The sequence below is a fragment of the Nipponia nippon genome, unplaced genomic scaffold, assembly GCF_047370975.1.
Source record: "Nipponia nippon isolate SJK-2023a ecotype South Korea unplaced genomic scaffold, ASM4737097v1 scaffold_31, whole genome shotgun sequence".
In the NCBI taxonomy this organism is placed as follows: Eukaryota; Metazoa; Chordata; class Aves; order Pelecaniformes; family Threskiornithidae; genus Nipponia; species Nipponia nippon.
This window is the reverse complement of record NW_028262349.1, coordinates 119,559-141,203: the sequence shown is the minus strand read 5'-3', so window position 1 is coordinate 141,203 and position 21,645 is coordinate 119,559. Positions and strand designations below refer to the sequence as shown.

The 21,645-nt window shown below is 49.6% G+C and overlaps 1 protein-coding gene across 4 annotated transcripts in view; it reads left to right on the top strand.

Annotated features, from left to right (window-relative positions):
• The window catches only part of CELF5 (CUGBP Elav-like family member 5), a 43,105-nt gene continuing 21,460 nt past the window's right edge, over window positions 1-21,645 (top strand). For 2 of the 4 annotated variants that reach the window (XR_015707292.1, XM_009469132.2), the window contains exons 1-2: window positions 6-311; window positions 8,402-8,484. Coding sequence is in view for 3 of the 4 variants with exons in the window: in XM_009469132.2 (XP_009467407.2) it covers window positions 29-311; window positions 8,402-8,484 (366 nt within the window). In the remaining variant the exon portion in view is untranslated. Of the gene's footprint in view, window positions 312-8,401; window positions 8,485-21,645 lie in introns of all 4 variants that reach the window. The other 2 variants (XM_087769120.1, XM_009469130.2) reach the window with 2 other exon arrangements.

Below are 21,645 nucleotides of genomic sequence, written 5' to 3'. Positions count from 1 at the left end.
CCGCCCGCAGCCGCGCCGGGCGCGGGGCATGGCCAGACTCACCGAGGGCGAGGCGAGGAGGCAGCCGCCGCCGCTCCCGCCAGCGCCGCAGCCGCCGCGCCCGCCGCGCCGAGCCTCCCCCATGAGCAGCAGCGGCGGCGCGGAGCCCCCCGCGCAGCCCGACAGCATGAAGGACCTGGATGCCATCAAGCTCTTCGTGGGGCAGATCCCGCGCAACCTGGAGGAGAAGGACCTCAAGCCGCTCTTCGAGCAGTTCGGCAAGATCTACGAGCTCACCGTGCTCAAGGACCGCTACACCGGCATGCACAAGGGTAAGCCTAGCCCCGCACCGCACGGAACGGCCCGCTCCCCGGGGCGGGCACAAAGGGCGGTGGGTCCCACCATCCCCCGCCCGCCGTCGGGTCGGTCCACGCGTGACCCACCGCGACGTGCTGCCTCTGCCCCCTCCGGCGGGGGCTTGCGCCCCCTGATCCGCTGCCCGGGAAAGGGTCTGCATCCCCTGGTGCCGACGGGCGGGGGTCGGCACCGTGGCCCGGGTAGTGTTCGGCGTCCCCGCGCCGGAGCCCCGCGGAGCCCTCCTGCCCCGGTCCCGGCACCGGCACCCCGCCGGTAGCCCGGGGCCTGGCGCCGGTCGCGCCGGTGCGTGGGGTGCTGTGACAAAGGCGCCAATGTGTAGAGTGGGGCACACTGAGGCTGCTGCGGGTCGCGGCAGCTAGGGCTGAAACGGGAGCCCTCGGTGAGCGGCCAGCCATCCTCCCTGCGGTCTCAGACCTCCTCCCAGGCAGGAATACGGCGCTACAGTTTTAAAATCCGTGTAACAAAGAGTATTGGCCGCAAATCTGCTGTTGCCAGTGGCGTTTGGGGTGGATGAGGGGCCTTCTTGATGATAGATTGGGATAGATGAGGGGTCTTTCTTCGCTGAAAGACCTTTAGTGGATGCTAAAAAGTTTGAGGAGGCTTGTTTAGCTGCACTTTTGTTGTATTTGAAAGCTGTATTTTGAAAAGCCGTTGCGTTCAGGATGTCAGCTCCCTTCTATGGAGCAGTTCTAGCCCACCCTCAGCAGGTGTTTGGGATCTTGTGATCACCACAGCTCCAGCCATGAATGGGAATTCACGGAGCCTGTTTGCTGTGAGATCTGAGAGAGTGATCGCAGCACCACTCACTGGTACATGTAGAGCAAGCCCGCAAGGAACCTACAGTAAGTACCTTGAAAGCTGTCAGTGCTCAGTCTGGGCCGCTGTGCCCTAAAATAATTCATGATGGGGTCATGTGTTGGTGCATGCTGGAGGGAGTATGAGTTACGTTCAGTCCTGATGCCTCTGGTTTCAGATTTAGGAGGAAAGGTAAGAAAAACTGCGAGTGCTGTGGCAACTCGAACTGTTCTAGACTGAACAGAGAGGGAAAGGGATAACAGAAAAATAAGTTTATTTTCAAACAAAAGGCCAAATCTAACCCCAACACAAAAGGAAAACAATTCCTCGTTGAAACCTGTGGGAGCTGGGCTGGCTTGAATTTAGCTGAAGAAGTATGTCTGATTGGGGCTTCAGAACCAAAATGCCATGTGCTTGTGTGTCTATGTGTGCAAGGGACTGAGTCCAGACCTGCTGCTGTCTGACAGTGAGCTGCCAGGTTTCAAACCCAGTGAGGAGGAGAAAGGGCACGAGGCAAGACGCAATTGCAAATTTCATTTCAGTTGACTTATTAAATATAGACTGTGTGGTCTGAGGTCAGGTTCCAGGCAGGAGACAGATTCTAGGGATCTGCCACTTGGATATGGAAATTAGAGGGAGCAGCACTGGTATTAGCCAGATCTGTGTGACATTAACTTGCTGCTAAATGCAGGATTCCTGCAGCAAAATAAATATATCCCTTTGGTTTTGACATTTTTGAGCGGATGCAGGTATTGGTCAAGGGTTGTTGGTGCTCTGTTCTGTCCAGAAAAGGCCGTTGAGATGTGTGGGTTCTTCTGGTGGCTATTGTACAGTAATTTCCAGACACATTCAGTTTCCTCTGCTCCCTCCCCTCCCCCCACCCCGTTTTGTACAAAGTCAAAGGTTGGGATTCCTTTCCTGATGGCATGGGTTTACATGTAGATGCACAAACTGGTTTGGGAATATGCAATATACCTCTCCAAAGAAGTCATTCCTCCACAAGGACGTGGGGGGGGGGGGTTTAGCATGCAGTGAAGAAATTAGACCCACAATCCAGCCAACCCTGACCCCAGCCTTCCCCTCCCATCTTATCAGATCTGGCTGCATTGGCTTATGCTGCATGCAAGAAGGCTAACCTGGTGAGGAGCTACTGCTCCCATTAGCATCAGTAGGCCTGGAGGATGCCAGACCTGACCCAGAAGCAGCAGCGGCCTGGAGCACTGTCACAGGAGCTGGTCAGGGCTTTACCACTCCTGATCAGGGGAAGGCATTGGCAAATCTGGGTAACGATGCACTCATTCCTGTGCCATACAGAAGCCATAATCTTTCTGGGGCAGTTGTAACAGCAGATTCAGTTTTTTCTCCCCATGTTCCCTTATCTGCAGAGAGATCCAATTGACAGCTCACATGCGGCTTCCATCTGCTTTTTCCCTTTCTTTCCCTAAATGGGGAGAAACAGTTGTGTGAGAAGCCAGCACTGCTGGTAAAGCCCAGCAGCTCCTCTTGCAATCCCTTGCAGCTTGACACAGAGCTGAGCAGCTGCCTCTGCCCCCAGGGAGGAAAGAAGGGTGGAAAAGGCCTGCCGGGGGCAGGAAGGTGTGCATTGGGCTGCAGAGTCCAAGAGCCCAAGAGGACTGCCCTGTACAGGTGCTGAGAACTGATGAATTCACTGGAGGCAGAGGAGGATCTTACAAGCCTGCTAGAAACATGAGCACTGTTACGAAATGGTTTTGTTTGTGCCTGACTATTCATGTCTCAGCAACCTGACTACTGGTAGTTGATACTGTTCCAGCCTCCTAGTATTATTCATGAGGCAGTTTTTCTATTTATATTAATCACAGATACATTTGCATGTTAATGGCAGTGTTTGTCTTAAAGGTAATATTTTCATGGGAAGGGCAGGGAGGCATTTGAACAGGCTTTTGGAATGGGTCAGAGGAGACCGAGCAGGGAGAATCAAATGGAAATTTTTGGTCTTGTGTTCCAGGATTGGGCAGAAGGCAGTTCCTTCATGAGTGTCAATACGCTTTCCTGGATGGGTTTCCTAGCAGTGCCCGTAGTAGGGGAAGTGGAGAGATTCTGGAGTGTGAGATACTAAACTGAACTGCAGGGGAATGGCAGGGACAGGATCAGCCCTCTCGCAGGACGTGTGGAGAAGCGTACAGTGTGTGGACAGATGGATGGCTTTTCCAAAGGACAAGAGGAGGCAATAACAGCCTCAGCCTAACTTGCTTCACTGGCAGCCGAGTTTTGACTCAGCTTCTGCAGGCTTGTAGATAAGCTCCCCACTGATTCCATGCTTCCCCTGCTGAAGTATTTGATGTGATTTTTAATGCTAAGCTGAATCTAGAGACCCCTCTGTTCTGCAAACTGACAGCCTTTTCTTGCTCAAGGCTTTAGACTGCTGATGTCTGGACTAATGTTTAGGATCTGAAAGGACTGTAAATCCCAGAGCCAATGTGTTACTTGTAGGGAGGATCAGGCACGGAATATTTTTTTTTTTTTTTTTTTTTTTTTTTTTTTTTTCCTGCAGTTTCTTGCAAGTGTGGAACTAAGCTGGGTTCTGCTTAGAGGGACCTGGGAGCCCTCCTGGAGACAGTGGGAGTAGGGTGTTGTCATCTGACACTAAGGGGACATACAGGTTCTTTAGGGATCCTTGGCAGAATGATGACGGCACTGTCATAGTTACACTTAAAGCTTTATTTTCTTAACAGAATTTTATGATTAGAATGGCACAGGATTTCTACAAGCAGAACCACTATTGTACAATCTACAAGTAGAGTAATACAGAATTTATAATACAACTTAACTTATGATTTCTAATCACCTGGACCCCCTGCAGATCAGGTCAGATTTTAATACATGGTTTGCTGTATCAATATAACAATCATAATCTAGACTTGAAAATCATATAAAAGAAGACGAGTCACTCAGTCCTCAGAGGAAGCAGATGATGGTGGAGGCATCCCTGGCCACCGGGGGTCACAGCTCTCACTGTCCAGCAGCAGCTCTCGTCCAAGTTCCCCCATTTAGGACTTGTAATGGTTTGATTTTATAGGCAGTGCTCTGGGTGCTGTTACACTTCCTTGTTCTGTGACTGGATCATCAACACCACCTGGTTGGCCGAGTGCCTGGGACCTTCAAGGCCAGCACTTTTGAAACACCATGTCCCATGTCTCAGCTGACTTGGTGTTAGAAGTGCCCAAAGGGGTATAAGCCTGTTGACCTGAGTTTGCTGTTAACTAAAGCAGGAAATGTGGAAGTGAGAAAACCTAGTGAGAGGGACGGGCCCCTTTGCACCTTTGTGGACATCTCTTCACTGTTGAGTGACTGTCAGGCTCAAAGTTTTAAGAGCCTGAAGAACCTATGAAAGACATGGTAAGCAGGGTCCTGTAACAGCATGGAAATCCTTGCTAGCAGGGAAAACGTGACTTTCCTTGAGCCTCTGGTACTTCTGTAAGCTTCAGGCACCTGGGTGAAGCAGGGGACAAGGGGAGGCTGTGGAAAATGCCTGGTGCTTCACTTACTTGCTGCATCCTAAGGAGTAGCTGAAGAGTTAGTTTGCAAGAGATAATGTCTCTTCAGGAAGGAAGATTCTTTTTCCCAAATACTTGTTTACACAATTAGGCTTAGAATGTAGTGTTTCTGCAAAACCCCTTTCTGTGTTTATGACCAGGACTTTGCAAAGACAATAGAATTGACTCCTGCATCCTATCTCCAAAACATCTGGCTGTGGAGGACAGTAATGTCTTCCAAAGGATGTAGCTGACCTCTTGAGCTACCTGCTTTCTACAGCCAGTACAGCCTCTCAGATTCCTGCCATTTGGGAAGCAGGAACAAGATTAAATGAATGAGCTGAATGTCCTGAAAGCTTAAGAGACATGGAAAAGCTCAGGGACAGAGCAGTGGAGAGAGCTGTCCTGTGTGCATAGGCTTGCTTGTCCCAGTCCAGCCCAGGCACAGCCTGTTGTTAGAGGCTGCCCAAGTGCTGTTTCATGCTTGAGTGAAGGGAGGGAGTATAAGCTGGCTCCTGTTGAGCAAATATCCACATCTTTGAAAAGCAGAGCAGCAGCAAGGATTGCCCTGAGAGTGAAGCAGGAGATTTGAGTGAGGCATCTTCAGACTCCAAAGCTGCAGGATGCTTCTGTCTCCAGAGGCTGCTACCTCTTGGTACAGATATCTGAGCGCCTAAAAGATGAAAAGAATTTTGGGCTGCCTTTGCTGTAGGAAAGAGAAGGACTGGGAGGGGATTCGTGGCACTTTTTTGGATTGGTGCTGGTGGATGTCGATGTTGCTGGGTTTTACAAATTCCTGATCTGGCATGATGACGACAGTACCTTGAAAAATAACTCTCTATCCCTGTGTGAGGAGTGTCTCTCCTTTATCCCTACCAAATGATGTACCTTTGTCCAATCCTCATTTTATCCTTGTCCTCCCATGGGCTGAGGTTTTTGAGCCTGTGTCGTAGTTTAACCCGAGCCGGCAACTAAGCACCACACAGCCACTCGCTCGCTCCCCCGGTGGGATGGGGGAGAGAATCGGAAGAGTAAACGTGAGAAAACTCGTGGGTTGAGATAAAGACAGTTTAATAAGTAAAGCAAAAGCTGTGCACGCAAGCAAAGCAAAACAAGGAATTCATTCATTACTTCCCATCAGCAGGCAGGTGTTCAGCCATCTCCAGGAAAGCAGGGCTCCATCACCTGTAACAGTTACTTGGGAAGACAAACGCCATGACTCCAAATGTCTCACTCTTCCTTCTTCTTCCCCCAGCTTTATATGTTAAGCATGATGTCATACGGTATGGAATATCCCTTTGGGCAGTTGGGGTCAGCTGTCCCAGCTGTGTCCCCTCCCAACCTCTTGCGCGCCCCCAGCCCACTCACTGGTGGGGTGGTGTGAGAAGCAGAAAAAGCCTTGACTCTGTGGAAGCACTGCTTAGCAATAACTAAAACATCCCTGTATTATCAACACTGTTTTCAGCACAAATCCAAAACATAGCCCCATACTAGCTACTAAATTAACTCTATCCCAGCCAAAACCAGCACAGCGATGCAGTGTGCGTTACCTCAGTTTTGATGTTCCTGAGCACTGGAACTGGGACTCGGGGACTAGGTTTGAGTGCTTAACTCAGCAGGTAGCTTCAGGTAGACTTACTCCTCTCCTATCCTTAGTTTTCTTAGGTTTGATGGCTAATTCTCCCGAGGCAAGGATGGTGTCTTGATTGCACGTGGACATGGTACCAGTGCACTGAAGCTCTCAGTGGAATAAATTGCTTATTCCTAACTCCTGACTTCAGAGTTTTGTGTGCTAAACCTGACCCCGATCATTGTAGAATGGGTCTTGTGTGACTTGCAAAGTAGCAGACTGGAGCAGTAGGTGGAATCAGGCAAGCATCTGCGTTTGGGACTTTGGTGACCAGGCCTCCAAATCTGTTAGAAATAGGGTTTGGGCTCTCTGGTTATACAGGTGCTTTTGAGGCTTTTCCTGATGCTTGACATCACAGTAGGCTGTGAGAGAAGAGCGAAAGCAAAGGGGTGCTTCCATCCCACAGCAGAGCTAGCTGCCTTTGTCATGAGAAGTGAAGGTTACCTCCATGCTTCCTTGCCTCGGCTGCGTTTGTTAAATTATCCGGTGATCCCACATCTGGCCTTGGTACAGCATTCTCTGTTCAAAAGCTGGGCAATAAGGAGCTTTAATTACCTGTTAGAGATATCTAATACTTTTGTGCTGTTTGTGGAGGGTTTTTTTTTCCCTAGCAAGAGCTGTGAGGACAAATGTGATTTGCTTAGCTGCAGCGGCTTATTGGAGTCGGGATGGAAAAACAGCATAATCTTGTTGCTATGGGTTGGGATTGTCCTGAGCAGCTGGCTTCCACATGGCTTAAAAGTGTTGTGCACCATGGAGTCACTCTGGGATGGAGGGGAAAGATCCAGACAGCCCCTGTCCTGCATCCACCTTTGGATCCATGGAGAGCTGAAGCGGCTTTGGAATACCCCAAGCCAGGCACAAGAAGGTGGGGACAAAAGAATGGGCCTCTCTGTTTGGGCCATAACAATGCATCTGCAGCCCCAGCACAATATAGACGTGGACATTTAGCAACAAACTGAAGGGACATGTCCTGCCTTTGCTTAGGATGTGAAAAGCTGCTGCGAATAGGAGAGGGGTGAGTGAGGGGATCAGATGTATTCTAGCGTTTGAGTCTATTCTCCAGTGCTTTGCCCATCCTCATCTGAAACAACTCAAGTGATGGAGCTCCACAGTCTAATAAATCTCTCTCTGCTAGGAAATATTTCTTGATAACCAGCCAAATTTTTCCTTTGCTTAGTTTCATTTGATTATTCTTAGCATCAGAGCACCCAAAGATGATCCGTCTTCTTCCTGGAGGGGCTACAATTCTTCCCCTCCTCCCTTGGCTCTGGTGTGAGGCTAAGATGTTGAGTCAAATCTTGACTAAGAATGTCAGGATCTGGCCTTTTCCGTGTGCTTTCCATCTTGCTTCTTAAGTTATCACTTGCAGAATGCATTATGCTTTTCTGTTCTCTGTATTTTCCTTGTCATGCATATGTATATTTGCGTGTGTTTGTGCACGTTGTATGGGTGTATGTATGGCACAGAAAGCCAGGCCTCTCCTTCTGTAGCTTTCCATGATTCTGTGAATCTGGATCATGGAGATTTCATATGAGCCTGAAATCCAGATGCTTTTCCTCTTTCCTTGCCTTTTTTTTTTTTTTTTTTTTTTTTTTATCTATCACCATACTGGTCCTTGCATCTCCTCTAATCCTTGTGTTTTGGGCTGTTTCTCCCACAGGCAACGTTAGCTTGTGTTTTGCTCTCCTGTTGTTTCTCACCTTGTTCAACACCTGTTTCAAACCTACTTGATTCACTGGGACCCTTTTCCATTACTTCAACAGACCTTTGATAGGGCCTGCAAGTCCTTTAATGTTGCTTCTTTGTCTTTTTCCCAAGAGTCTTTGACACATCCAAATTATGTGACATTTGCACCTTTAATTAGCAAGCCTCCCCTTTTGCCCCCCCCCCCCCCCCCGCCCGAAAAGGCAGGTCTCGTACAAGGGCTGTCCTAGGCACTTCCTCTGTGCCTGAGCAGAAACATTGGATCAGAGGTCTGCTGGAACAGGGCTGCATCTGTAGTTCTTGTACTTCAGTCACCTGCTGTTACCAAAGAGGAACGTTGTGTCGATGTGCATCTGCAATTGCAGGTCTAACTTGACACTTGCTTTATCCACTGCAGGTTGTGCGTTCCTCACATACTGTGCCAGAGACTCTGCCATCAAAGCCCAGACAGCACTGCATGAACAGAAGACTTTGCCAGGGGTAAGTCCCAGTGAATTGTGCCTGGAGCTCATGCCATGGGCAGGCAAATGGGGGATTGTCAGGTGAGGGAGTGAGGGTGAGAAGTGGCTTAGATTAAGTTTCCTGCTTGTGAAAAGAGTGTGGTTTGGGGGTTAGAACAGGGACGTGGGAGCCAAAGCACAGCACTGCTCGTCACAGGGCTGCCTCTCTTTTCCTCACCTTGCCAAGGCTGCCCCATGTAACTCCACCCAAGCCTATTTCTGTGCTGCTCTTTGGTCTCTGTGGTGTGATGTGACATCATCAGCTATCTGTCGCTGTCACTAGGAAGCTGTGGGCTTTGGGGTGAATTATGTGGGCCCAGCCTGCACAGTGGGCACGCTGGAAAGGTGACAGGAGAGAAGACAAGGTACCAGACCCTTTTCCTCTAGGTGTGCAGAACTTTCTGGTGCATCCATTGCCCTGCAGGGTGCCTGGACAATTTGTTGGGTGGCTCTGTGCAGGACCCATAATGATTTCTAGTGCAGTGGCTGAGTTGGATCAGCTTCTCAGAACAAAAAAATACACTTGCTGCATCCCATTGTTTGGAAGAGAAGTGGGTTATGTAGGTGAGACTGGCTGTGGTCTGTTCCTGGGTCCTGCTCGCTCTGCAGCTGGTGTTGGGAGCAAAGTGCAGTAGGTGTCACAGGAGACTAGGCACTGTGGAACAGGTTCTTCCTCACAGGGAAGTCCTCTGCCTCCCTGGGACCTGCTGGTGAGCTGAAAGGAGTTCTGAATTGTTGCCATTCCCATTTTGGTATGATGTGAGAGCTTTGACTGGGCAGTTCCCTTGCTGTGCTGAAGGGGTTGATCAAGCACATTGGAAGGATTCATTTGGAGGTGAGTAGGCGGAGGAGTTGGGTACTTATAGACAGAAGCTCATAGGAGGCCCTGAGTGCTCAAGGCAACAGAATAATTAATGTAAACCAGGGGTCTCTGGAGAGGGGTTAGGAATTCTTAACTGTAACATTTCCTCTTTAACCCACACAGGCCCAAATAGCTTTCCTCACCTCTCCCAGCTCCCCTGAAGACTTCCAGATGCACACATCCTTTTCCATATTTATTTACCTGTGCTCCCTTTTTGCACGGGCCTGTGTTGGCATTTGAGGGCATGTAACTTAATTACCACTTAATAGGATCTTTACTGTTTCAGGTTATCTCAGAGCAGCAAGGGGGAAGAGTGCAGATAACCAGGTGCTCAAATACTGTTTGAGTTAATTTTGTGGGAGGGGGAAAAGGTCAGCCTTTCAGGCTAAAGCAATGTAATCTTTTGTGTGTGCTGGTCCAGGGCAGAATTAACAGAGTCTATAAGAACAAGTCAAAGGATGGAGGAGCAGTCGTGATGAGTCATGGTACAGTGCTTTAACACAGTGGAGAAGACAGACATGTCTCTACCTAGTACCTGTAGAAAGACTCTGAAAGGGTATTGATGTGAGGCTTGGTGGATTCAAGGCAATCTCAGTTTTGCTGCAGTTCTACATCAGAAATTTGTTGCATGTTTCACTATGTTCTCTACTGTTTGTGCTCTCGGTGGTTAGAGAGTGCTGCATGGAATAGTATTTAAAACAGCAATTTATCTGTGATGTGGTGATCTAAAGGCTTTTTATGTTAAGGGAGGTGTAAGAAACTGTATGAGAACAGTAAGAAGTCTGTGCTAGCCGACTACTTTCAAACATGTTTGTCTGGAGACAGTTAATGAGCAATGTGGTGTAATTAAACTTCAGGATTAAGATGAAGATGAGCTGTGCTGCATTTGGAGCTGTCTGTTTTCAGGCTGGCAATACACCACTTCATCTCATTTAGTTTCTCTTTTGGAAAGTCCCTCAATGACCAAGAAGGCAGGATTCTATCTCTCTTTGGTTATTTTAGTGGCATTTAGAGATGGAACAGACCTCCATCCTGATGTGCATAGAGTTGGTCTTGGCATGGACATGGGCTGGGTAACCTGAGGTAGCTTTCAGCCCTGTTTTCTGAGCCTCGTTTGCTTGTGTCTGTATAGTATCACTCATCCCTCTGACCCAACTGATCACAGAGAATACTCTGGAAATGAGTCACAGGCAGGAGTGCTAGGTAACTGATTGTTTCCCTATTTTGGGAACAACGCTGTGAAATTTCGTCTCTGTACATTCACATCTATATCATCCTCTGATGAGCTCTGTGGCAAAGCCTCTCACCAGGAATACAGTGAGGACCCTAGCACAGGACAGAGAACAGAATGTACTGGACCACATCGCTGTGATTTCACTAAATGGGCTGTAGTCTGGTAAACAAGCAATTTCTTGTTCATTTTACCCATGTACTATCTCTTTATTGCATATAGCAATAGCAAGAAGAAAGTTTAAGAGCGTGTGACATCAGGGTAAGGTGACACAAACTGTCATCTGAATGCAAGACCAAGCATCAACATATTTAGAGACAGCAAGGGATCAAATGGGCATAGAAAGGATCTTGTTGGTAATCCTACACTTGCCATTGTATTGCAAAGCAACCATAGATGCCACAAGTACCCAAGTACCTTCCTTTGTTGTCTCACTGCAGAGACCAGTGGTTGATCTCAACAGTTCATGAACCTGGATAGAGACAAATGGGTTTCTTAGTCTAGTCCGGGGGTTTGGTAAGGACAGACTTATGGAAATGCTTTTATATAGTTTCTGATAGGTCCTTAGGCTGTGATCAGGCAGCTGGAACAGGACTTCTGGGTTCTCTTCCAAGTCTGTCACTGGGTGGGCCTGTGCCCACAGAGTTATTGCTTAGGCCCTCCAGATCTGATGCTGGTGATGTCGGCCCATCTAAGAATGCTGCCACATTGTTCCTACAGGGCCATACCTGCAGTGTAGCTTTCCTGAGGATTTATATTTATATTGTAGGTTTTCCACATAAGTCAGTAGGAATCACCATGGCCTCTGTTTGCTTTTATGGCATTTCTGGCAAGTTTTCCTTTTGGGAGATCAAAATTCTTTATTTTTAAATTGAGGACTGTTGGATGTATGGTATCTAAATAGAATTTAAACTCAAAAAAGGTTATTTTTTGACAGTAAGGCTTAGCATCTTTTTCCGAAGGTAGATATATTTTTGGCTTTCACCCCCTCTTGTAAGGGCTAATGTGCTCAGGGTGTAAAGCAAGACGACTGTCAGCTGTATATTGTATTATCTAAAACACCTTGTTGCCTTCAGAGCTGGTGAATTGCTGTCAGTGCAGTCTCGAAGTAACAAATACATGAATCTTCCTTTGGGGAAGGAAGGATGGAACTTCCTAGAACAGAGAGGCAATTCTCATCATCTCATCTCATCTCAATTCACATCCTCGGTGAATTAGCAGAAGTGTCTGATCACCCAGGCTTGCTAAGGAGCTTAAAAGGATGCCAAATATCTATGCCCTTGCTGTCAGCTGGGGTAGGCAGGAAGAATGCCCTGCCTTGTGGCCATGTGGGCACGGAGCTTGTTTCCACATACTGTGATGTGGGCCCTGAGATGTGGACAGCAACCTGTGAACCTCAGCACAGCCAAAGGGCTGGCACGCAGCAAGACAAGTTTGCCTGTCAGCCTGGTTGGTAAATGTGACAAGCGGGAAGCACATCACACCTTGCTCACAGCGACTCATGCTGTGCAGCATATAGACAGCACCAGCATTGTGGCCAGTTCTCTGCCCAGGACCACCTTGTAGCCAGCCTGACACTCCTACTCCCTGCCTTTCACAGTACTTTCTGCGTCCTGCATATGCAAAGATCCTGTTTCATGTTCCCCAGTTTTGCTCCCTGAGGACAGGCTGGGGAACTGCACAACTAAGTCTGACTCAGTCCCAACAAAGCAGTTTGATGGACTCCAAAGACTCAACAGAGATGGAGACAGAGCTGCCTGAGGAACAAGATAGAAACCAGCTCCCTTTGTGGCCTGAGTCCACAGGGCTTGGGGAAATACAACCCATGGAGGCTGAACAGAGGCAAAATCTTTGGATCTGAAAAGCAGAGGGAGAATCAAGCCCTTACACTTCTTCCTAAATCTAGTGTCCTCTTCAGCTGCCAGCCAGCCTAGCAGTGCAGTGTTTTACCTTCTCCCCACTCCCTGGCACACTCCTCCCTGGCTCGGTGAAACGATACTATATCTCAATAACCCATGCCTTTGATTTGTGATTGTGCCTTCACTTTGCCAAGTTCTGAAGGGAATTGGAGAGGTTATTAATGACATGCAGTGATCACACAACAAGTTAAAGCCTCTCGCTAAGTGAAATTTGAGGGAAAAGCAGCCAGCTTTTCAATATTTCGCAGAAACGCTTTGTGTCTCTCTTCATTTGCAGGCAGACAGTTGCAAATTACATAAAATTGCTCCTGAAGAAGAAGGGGAAGAAGAATAGAGGGAGGAAGTGGAGGGAGGGAGGTTTAAAAAAGTAATTCTTCTGGCAAGGTACAGTTACAGTTTTATTTCTATGCAGAACAAAGAAGGGCTTGCTGAAAGGTAGGCAAGTAAGTGGCAGAAATTGGTATTGATCCAAGCTGGGAATATGGGCAGTTTAAGAGCAATGATGGAGGTACTGAGATGTGGCTACATCAGGGGGAGAACTCATGGATGCAGTGATGGCTTGGGAACGCAGGGACACAGGAATGGAAAATTACAGAGATCAGCAGCATTAGAGCAGGGAGAAGATATGGGAATGCACCAGGGGTTGAGATGCTGCAGCGCGAACTCAGATGGTTGGGCACAAGGATTAATGCAGAGACCCAACAGAGCTTGAGCAGAGGGCATCCCTGTAGGCAGGCTGTCTCCTGTGCTGCCAGGAACAAGGGCTCACCGTGGGCCATCTGTCAGGATCTGCAGCCTGTGATGATATAAGGGAACACAGGTGACTGGAGGGGTTTTGGTAGAGAGGTCAAAGCATCTCATTCTCCCCTCTCTTTTGTACAAGTGCTGGTGTGAAGCCAGCCTGTACCAGTATTTCTGAAAGTTTCTTCATGTGAACACTACAGGATATTGCAGCTGGCAAAGCTGGGAGACATGCTGAGGAGTGGAGTAGGGGGCCTGAGTGTGTTGGTTGGGAGCTGAAGCTGGTCTCCGGTTGTCAGTCTTTGAGGTGGCCTGTGCAGTTTGAGCCTTTGGGCAGGGTGGGGTGGAGGAGTTTTTCCCGTGTCCATCCTGCAGGTTTGATAGACAATATCAGCAAATTCATGAGAGCCGTGCAACAGTATCAGTAGAAGGTAGCAATACAGAGAGCCTGTCAAGGCTGTCTCATTGAAATGGCAGCACCAGGACATGAAGGTACTGGGCTACAGCAGCCCCCGGGCAAGGGGCAACAGAAGTGCCTGTTCACTGCAGAGAGAATTTCAAATGCCTATGCTGGTGGGGGTTTGGCTTAAGGGGCTGGGAACTAGCAGTAAGGCAAGGCAGCAGCCCTACGAAGTACATACCCTGAAGAGGCAGAGGGAGAGCAAGCTGCCAAGGCAAATGTTAGTTCCTGCTGCCTATGGAATTGGAAGGATAATGAAATTAAAGATCAGCACCCATTCCCATGCTGACCAAATCCACACATGCAGGCTCTGTCCTGTGCACAAGGGGCCTCCCTTTCTTCCTAGAAATTGTTGCCCTTTGCACAACCGGGCACTGACATGTCCTTGTAGCACAGAGTTTAGAGTTTTGTCTCCCAGAGCTGGCATGTTTCCTGGTGAGCTCACCTGTGGTTGTGAACGCGCACACACACACATGCACCTGTGCAGCAACCCAAACAGACCTTCATCTTTGCAAAGACACCCACACTCCTGAGCATGACTCTGCATTCCCATCTCCCCAGGGTCATTTGGTATGTGTGCATGCACACAAGTATTTGTGAATATGGATATAGAATCACAGAATAATTTACATTGGAAGAGACCTCTGGGGTCTCTGGTCAAACCCCACTCAAAGCAGGGCTAACTACCTCAGATCACTGAGGACCTTCTCCAACTGAATTTTGAATATCTTCAAGGAGATCCCGCAGTCACTTTGGGCCTTTCTTCTGGTCTGTGAGCATCCCCAAAGTGAAAGAGTTTATCAGCCATAACTTTTGTTGTTCAGCCCAGAGAAGAGATGGCTCAGGGGGTTCTTATGGTGGCAGTGGGACTTGGGCCTATTTTCAGTGGATATTCTCATGGGCATGTTATTGCAGGAGGCTTTGCACTGCTCAGAGCCATTAACGGTTGCCATGGGAACTGGTGCACTTGGCCTGTGTGCAGCAGCCTGGGCGGAGGGTCCCTGCTGCTGTCTGCTTGGCCCCATCCACAGCTGCCAAAGTGTGTTAAATCAGCAGAGACCTCTTTCCCCAGCTGCTGTAATTAACATGCCATGGCAGAAGAAGAGGTGGGGGTATGGCGACATTGAGGAACTGCCAGTACCCCTGACTGTCAGGCCCAGACCGACTGCAGCGTGTTAACCTTCCAGCACATCCATGAGAGGCCTGTGCAAGCTCTCTGCAGACCTGGCTGTGTCTGTCAGCTCAGGGTTCCTGTGCCCCTTGCTCTGCCCTTTGCCAGTTTGCTGAGGTCCTTGGAGGCTCCCACTTGTGCATGGAGAAGCACCTGAGCATGTTCACTGTCCAGTGAGGCAGGGTCAGTGGTGCACCGCTGAGCACAGGGAAAGATGGGTGTTGAATGTCTTCTCCAAACAGCCTGACAGAAAGATCAAAGCCAGGTGAGTGTGGCAGTGCTCCCAGCTTTCCCTTCTGCAGCTTTCTTGCACTTGCTCAGAGTAACTTGGTGACCCATCTCGTAGCATCTTATTCCTGCTTTTTGTAGGCCTGCTAAGCACTTTCCACCTTACTTTGAGCTGGGAGTGGCTCCTGTGATTACGGCCTCCTTGGGCAAGCTGAGGATGTCAAGACCCTGTCTCTGTTGAAGCAAGATCCTGCAGCTGATGCAGGGCTGTGGGCCTGAGCACCAAGCTGTGCCTGGGTCCTCAGGCCCGTGGCTTTCTGGTGGCCAGAATGATTTCTTGTGGTCTTGACAAACTTGCTAGAGGAGCTTTTGGGGTTTCCAGTTCCTTCAGCCCTGTCTTGCAAGAGTGGGGAGGACCATGAGGAAATCTGGGGCCAAATACTACTACTCTTTGCACTGCTGAAAAGCCCCCTTGAAACCAGAAAGGTACTCACCTGAATTTGGCCCAGGATTTTTCTTCCTGTTGCCTCTGGGGGAAACTTGTTGTTCTAGCACCTGTAGAAAAGGATTTGAGAAAGTTGGCACTTTCCTTTTCTCACCTAAAAGCTCCTTTGACCTTCAGTGGCACTAATCACAAGTGACAAGCAGAGATCAGGGCAACAGGGAAGATCATCTAATGTCCTCCTTGATGCGGTGCCCTGCGGTGCACTGAAACATCAAGGAAGGACCCCCACGAGGGCAGACTGACCATGGAGTCCTGAGAGACCACACTTAAATGTGTCTGCCAAACAGTCACGTACATGATAGGGGCTGTAATTGCTGTGTTGGGCTGGCCTCCCTGCTGGTTGTCTGATGTTAAAGCACAGTAATGGTGCTGTCACTTCCATAGAGATACCAGGGACATCCAAAGGCTTTCTGAGTCATGGTGATAAGTTGCTTGCCTTCCTCCCAGAGCAGCACTAGCTACAGTGGGGACAAGGATGTCTGACTGTGTTAAGGGAGAAGGAACATAGAGGAGCAGAGAATCCAAGAGGCAAAGCAGCCAGTCCATGTGTGTTGTGGCCCACATGCTGCTCAGATGTCTGCTTGCTGATTCCTGCATGCACTCAGCTTTGGTGGGAAATGGTGGATAACTTCCCTGCTCTGCCTGATTTGCCCTCTGTGCTGGGGGTAGGGAAAATACCTCCCAAAGAAACTTGTGAGAGGAGTTTGAGTCCTCCTCTTGGTGACACAAAGTATTTGGGTGAAGTCCTCCGACAATCTTCCTTGCTCATGCAAAAAGAGATGGCCTTAGCCGTGCAAGGCAGGAGCTATGTGGTTTGGACTCTGCACTTCACATCCTGCTTCTGCTACAGACTTTCTGCATGACCTTCATCGTCACATGCCTTGATTTCCCCCACTTGGAACACAGTACTCATAATTATCCTTGCCTCCTTCATAATGGATGAGGCGAATTGATAAGCAGCCTTTAGAGCTGTGCTGGAATGGTGCTCAGTGCTAATGTTGCTCGTGTTTCTGTGTGAGACAGCTCCCCTTTCTCAGGGAAGGCTGATTCTTCTGCATAGGACCAAGGTATGCTGAAACGTCAGTGGAAATATGCAAGCAGGAGACTTGAGCACTGAGACTGGCACCAATCCATCACTGCTTGCATTCCTGACCAGAAACAGAATCCAAATGAGCAAATCGGCATTTAGATTTATGTACTCTGCACAGCTAGAAGTGGTTGTGATCATTCAGGCAAGGCATTTTTAACTGTCCAGAAAAGGACCAGCCCACAATTTGCAAAGCCTAAGAGCCCAGGACCTAATTCTGCCAGTGGCCTTGGATGCCTTTTGGTTCCTGACGTCCCAGAGGAGCCAGCCTGCATTGTGTGTTTCATGCTTTCTGCCTCTGACCCACTTAACACTATGAGGTTCCCCTGCATTGCACCTGAGGGGCTATTTTATATCACTTACTCCTAATTAATAGAGAGGCTTGCCCTGTTGTCCCAGGGGGCTTTCTCTCTCTACCCAACTTTTGCAGTTTGAAAGCTGAGGAAGCGAGAGCTGGGGATCACTGCTCCTTCTTGGAGAACATGGCTACCAGACTGCTGAGATGACAGCTCATGCTGGGCATCGGTGTAAATGTGGGGAGCTAGTTCACCTCCAGAAGGGTTTTTTTGGTGTGTGGTGAGAGAAATGGTGCATTTTGGCCTTGGTGAAACCAATAGCAAAGCTTCCTCTGACTTTAGCAGGGCCAGCAATTTTCCTTAGATCCTTGATCCCAAGAGTGCTACAAGGGTGGGGGAGCATTTCCTTGAAAGCAGGGAGGAAGCCCAAACAGAGCACAGTTCCCCGTTTCTCTAAGCTGACCAGATGCTGGGGATGGGGTGCAATGTGATCTAGACACTTGCCAGCAAGGCCTGTCACCCTTGGCTCTTCCCTAGAAACCTCTAGGCTCTCTGCTCCCTGAGGGCTACGCAGGAAATGTAGCTGCTGTGCTTTGTAGCGTGTAACCCTCCGGTGGTCAGTATAGCTCCATGTCCTCATCAGGCTCGCCAGTCGCTTCCCACCGGTAACCTCAAAAAAAGCAAGCTAATGAAGGCTGCGTCCTTGTTAGAAGGAGAGCCATGCAGACAGAGAAACATCATATGTGAGAGCTGTGGGCTGTGGAGGGTAAGCATGGCTGTGTTTGGAAAGGGAAGGTGTGCATCCAGCCAGGAGGGCAGATGTGAGGGAGAAGCTGAAGGGGGGCAGTGGGAGCTTTGCCCCCTCCCATGTTCTGCCTATCTGGTGTCCATTGCTGCATGTGGCTCCAGAAGGTTTCTTGAGTCCAGTGGGTCATGGAACTGACAGCTCTTAGTCTGTCATTAGCAGCGGGTAGGAAGTGCGGGGGTGAGGGACTCGGGGTGGGGGACATTTGGCCCATGGTGGCCTGACAGCATGTGATAAATGTTAATGTGGTATTCTTCAGAAATGAAGAATAATAATGCTTAGCTGAATAATTTAATGAGGAAAATAAAGCTCAGCTAGTGAGGCAGGCACAGGCTCATAAATCATTTGCTCAAGTTCTGTATGCCACATGTGTGTTCACATATGTTTGTGTTCTTGTGTGGTAAAGGCATGCATGTCCGTGCATGTGCATCTACTTGGCACTTGGAATTTAAGACAGGCACATCCTGACTGTTGGATTCTGGGCCCAGCTGGGCATGTACAAATATGGCTTTCTTAGAGTCAGGTGTGTTCTCTGATTACCGTGCAGCTTGAGATGATGGCTGGAGGCCAGAAGATTTGTACTTCCAGGGTTTGCTGTGCAAGCCAGAAGCTTGTCCTCCCTGCTGTCCCGTTACTCTCTTTCTCCCTCAGATGAAAGGGTGAAGCCTGACCATCCTTTCTGTGTGTTGAGTTCCTGTAGGGGACAGAGCTCTTTGTCTGAGAGCTGTATACAAAGTTTAGGACTCCACAGGGTCACTTCTCAAGGCCTTGCAACCTGTGTTGTTGAGTTAAAGCAACTGGGGACTCTTTGCATTTGTAGTCTCACACCTGTGCTTGAGAGGCCTCTGACATTTTGTTCATCTTTAATGGCAACATGGGACTTAGTAGGATTAAAGTGTTGTTATCCTGTTTGTGGAAGCCTCTGGGTGTCCAGTTCTCTGCAAGGAGGACCGTGCCTGCCTCTGCCTCAGTTGGCGGACCTCCCATTTCAGGAAGCAGCAGGCAGAGGATCCTGCTGCTCTTCTTCAAGCCTCAGCATCTGGACAAATTTCTTGTATCTTGTTTTCTCCTCTTTATTCACATCTTCCAGAACAGATGAAGACCAGCCCAGAGATGAGACCTCAGTTCGGTGGGTGGCTCTCAAAGTCACTGGAGCTGGCAAGGTCTCTGGAAATGGGCAGCCCTTGACTGAGGACTTGGTCTGACATTGGCAGAGAGTGAGTCTTCCTGTGCCCTGCCAAGGTGCTGTGTCAAGTAGGCAAGAGAGAAGCTGTGGCCACAGCTGTGGGCTGCAGAGCAGACCACATGCTTGATCTCACCCTAGACAGCCCCGCTTCCTCTTGTCGCTGCAGCCAGACACTCCTTCCAGACTTGCACCAGTGCTAACCCACATCACTGTGCTGGCATTGGCGCTGGCACCTCTACTACTGGTGCTGTCTTGCAGGCATTGTGCCATGGTCCTGCTGTGGGCATGTTGCCCTGGTATGGGTGTGTGACTCTGGGGGGCACACTCCCCCATGGTGGGCAGATTCAGTAGGGCCAGCCATGGCTCACCATCCCAGGGGCAGGCCCTGCAGTGCACCCTTGGCTGCGTAGCAGTCACTGGGATGCGGTGAAAGAAAGGGGTGGACAGATGGGTAGAGGGGGCCCCCTCCCCAGAGATCATATCAAAGTGTCTCTTTTGTGCAAAGCAGAGGGAATGCCCCCAAGAGCTGGTTTCCATGGCAACTACAAATGTCAGGTTCCATGTGGTGAATAACTGTTTCCATGACAACACCTCCTTTACCCTAGGTGCTGGAAGCTGGAGTGAAAGCCCTGTTGGGGGAGGGGACAGGGAGATGTCCTCAGGTACTTAACCCCCTCCCTCACCTCCCATCATTTCCTACTCCTTGCCCCAAGCCCTCAGCCCCAGCATCCCTGGGTGGGTCTGTGCTCATGTGGGGGTGTGATGCTCTTGGCTTCCACGGCATCCCTTCCTCCCTCCCCCCAAATGGATTTGCTCCTCACAGAAGCTGAGATCTGAGTCTGGCCCTCTATCTCCCTCCCCCTCTGTTTAGCTTAATTCTGGTTTTGCATCCTGGGTAGAAATAAAGCTATTTCTCATTGCTGTGGGAGCAGTGGGGAGTGTGGTGGCCAGCTGCCCCTCTTGGCTCTGCACTGAGTCCTCTCTATTGAGCACACATCTGGGCTGCCTGCCCTCTCCCACCCAGGCTGCTGCTGAAACACCCCCAGCCTTGGCTTTGCACAGGTATATTGCCAGAGGCTGGGAGCAGCCATAGGAGCCACTGCCTCTCAGGGAGGAAATCTGAGGCTTTCTGGAACAATGTCTGACTTCATCCTTCTGAACCCTTGCCCCCCATCCCACCCCATTCATGGGCTGGAAGAGATGCCTGGTCCTTGGCAGTTCTTGGGGGAAACAGCAGCCCAGAGGCTGGCGAGTGCCAGTCGTGTACATGCTGGGGTCATGTGGCAACACAGCAGGATGTTAGGAGCTCTGCAAATCCACGCAGCCGACTGAGAGTGGGAAAGGGACCCTGCGCTTTTCCCTCTCCCCCAAATGACACAACAAGTCCTGGGAGATGGAGTTGGAGTTGGCACTGCTCCTTACTGAGGTGCAGCATGGCAGCAGCTTGGCCTTCCTTTGAGGAGCTGCCAGCCAGTCTCTGGCTCTGTCAAGCAGCCCCATATCGCTCCTTGAGGCAGGGATGGTATCACTTGGGACTGGTCCCAGCTTCTGCTCATCCTGCCTGAGATCCACCAGTCAGTGGAAGCCAGCTCACAGCCCCCAGCTGCCACAAGTGCTCTCCCATGCCCAGCAGTCAGGCTTCAGCAGCGGTGTGCCATGCCACGGCAGCCTGTCACCTTCTGGTTGGCATCTCTGTCCTGTGAACTGCAAAGTTACTTCACGGGTTTCCTCCAGCTGTTGTGAATGTGGGCTCTTCCTCTGGTTTCTGGCCAGTCTGGCTCAGCCACCGCTTGGAGACTGACAGCAGTCCACATTTTGCATGCTGGCTTCTAAACACATTTCAGTTGGTGACTTCTATGGCTTGATTTCATTTCTGTTTTGTTGTGGTTGCTGTTTTTCCTGAGGGTGTTTCCTAAGAGAGGGGGCAGACTATGCCTGGACCTGCAACTTGCATGCAGGTCTTTCTTACCTGAGATATTCTGATTGTTTTTTTAATATGAATGTCACTGATTCAAGTCACTGTCAGCCTCTGTGAATGATGCTGAGAGACATGGAGTGAGATGTGCTGTGAATGTGGAAATCTGCCTTGTACACCATTCCTTGGAGGAGATTCTGGCTCAGCTGGCTCCTGCTAGCCTGGGAAGGAGGCTACAGCTTGTCCGTTGCCTTTCTGGGCAGCACAGGATGCACATACTTTCCAGCAGACAAGAGTTTAGCCCTGCTTTGCAAATCAGACAGTTAAAGCTGTGGGTTACTTAATGCGTGGAAGTGTTCTGTCTTACCTGGAGAGACCCTGTATCACGTGAGCTAAGCTACCCCTCAAGCTTGTTGCTTGTGGTTGGATTATTGCTGATGACACTAACAGGTTCAAGAGAGAGAAACAGCTCTGCTCCACAACCAAGCAAGACAAGTTTTCTTGCTTTCAACCTGAGCATTCCCCATGTGGACAGGAGATGTTGCTGGAGAGCAGCACTGCCCTTCTTCAGAGCCACTCTGGTGTACAGAGCTCTGACTGCATGGGGGCTGGGGAAGGGAAAACATAACATGCCTGCTTGCTGTACTGCTTCTAGCCAAGTTCAGAGGCAGTCTTTCCTCCCTCCTGCAAGGAAAGTAAGTGGCTCAGTTAGGTGAAGTGACCGTGCCTGCGTTG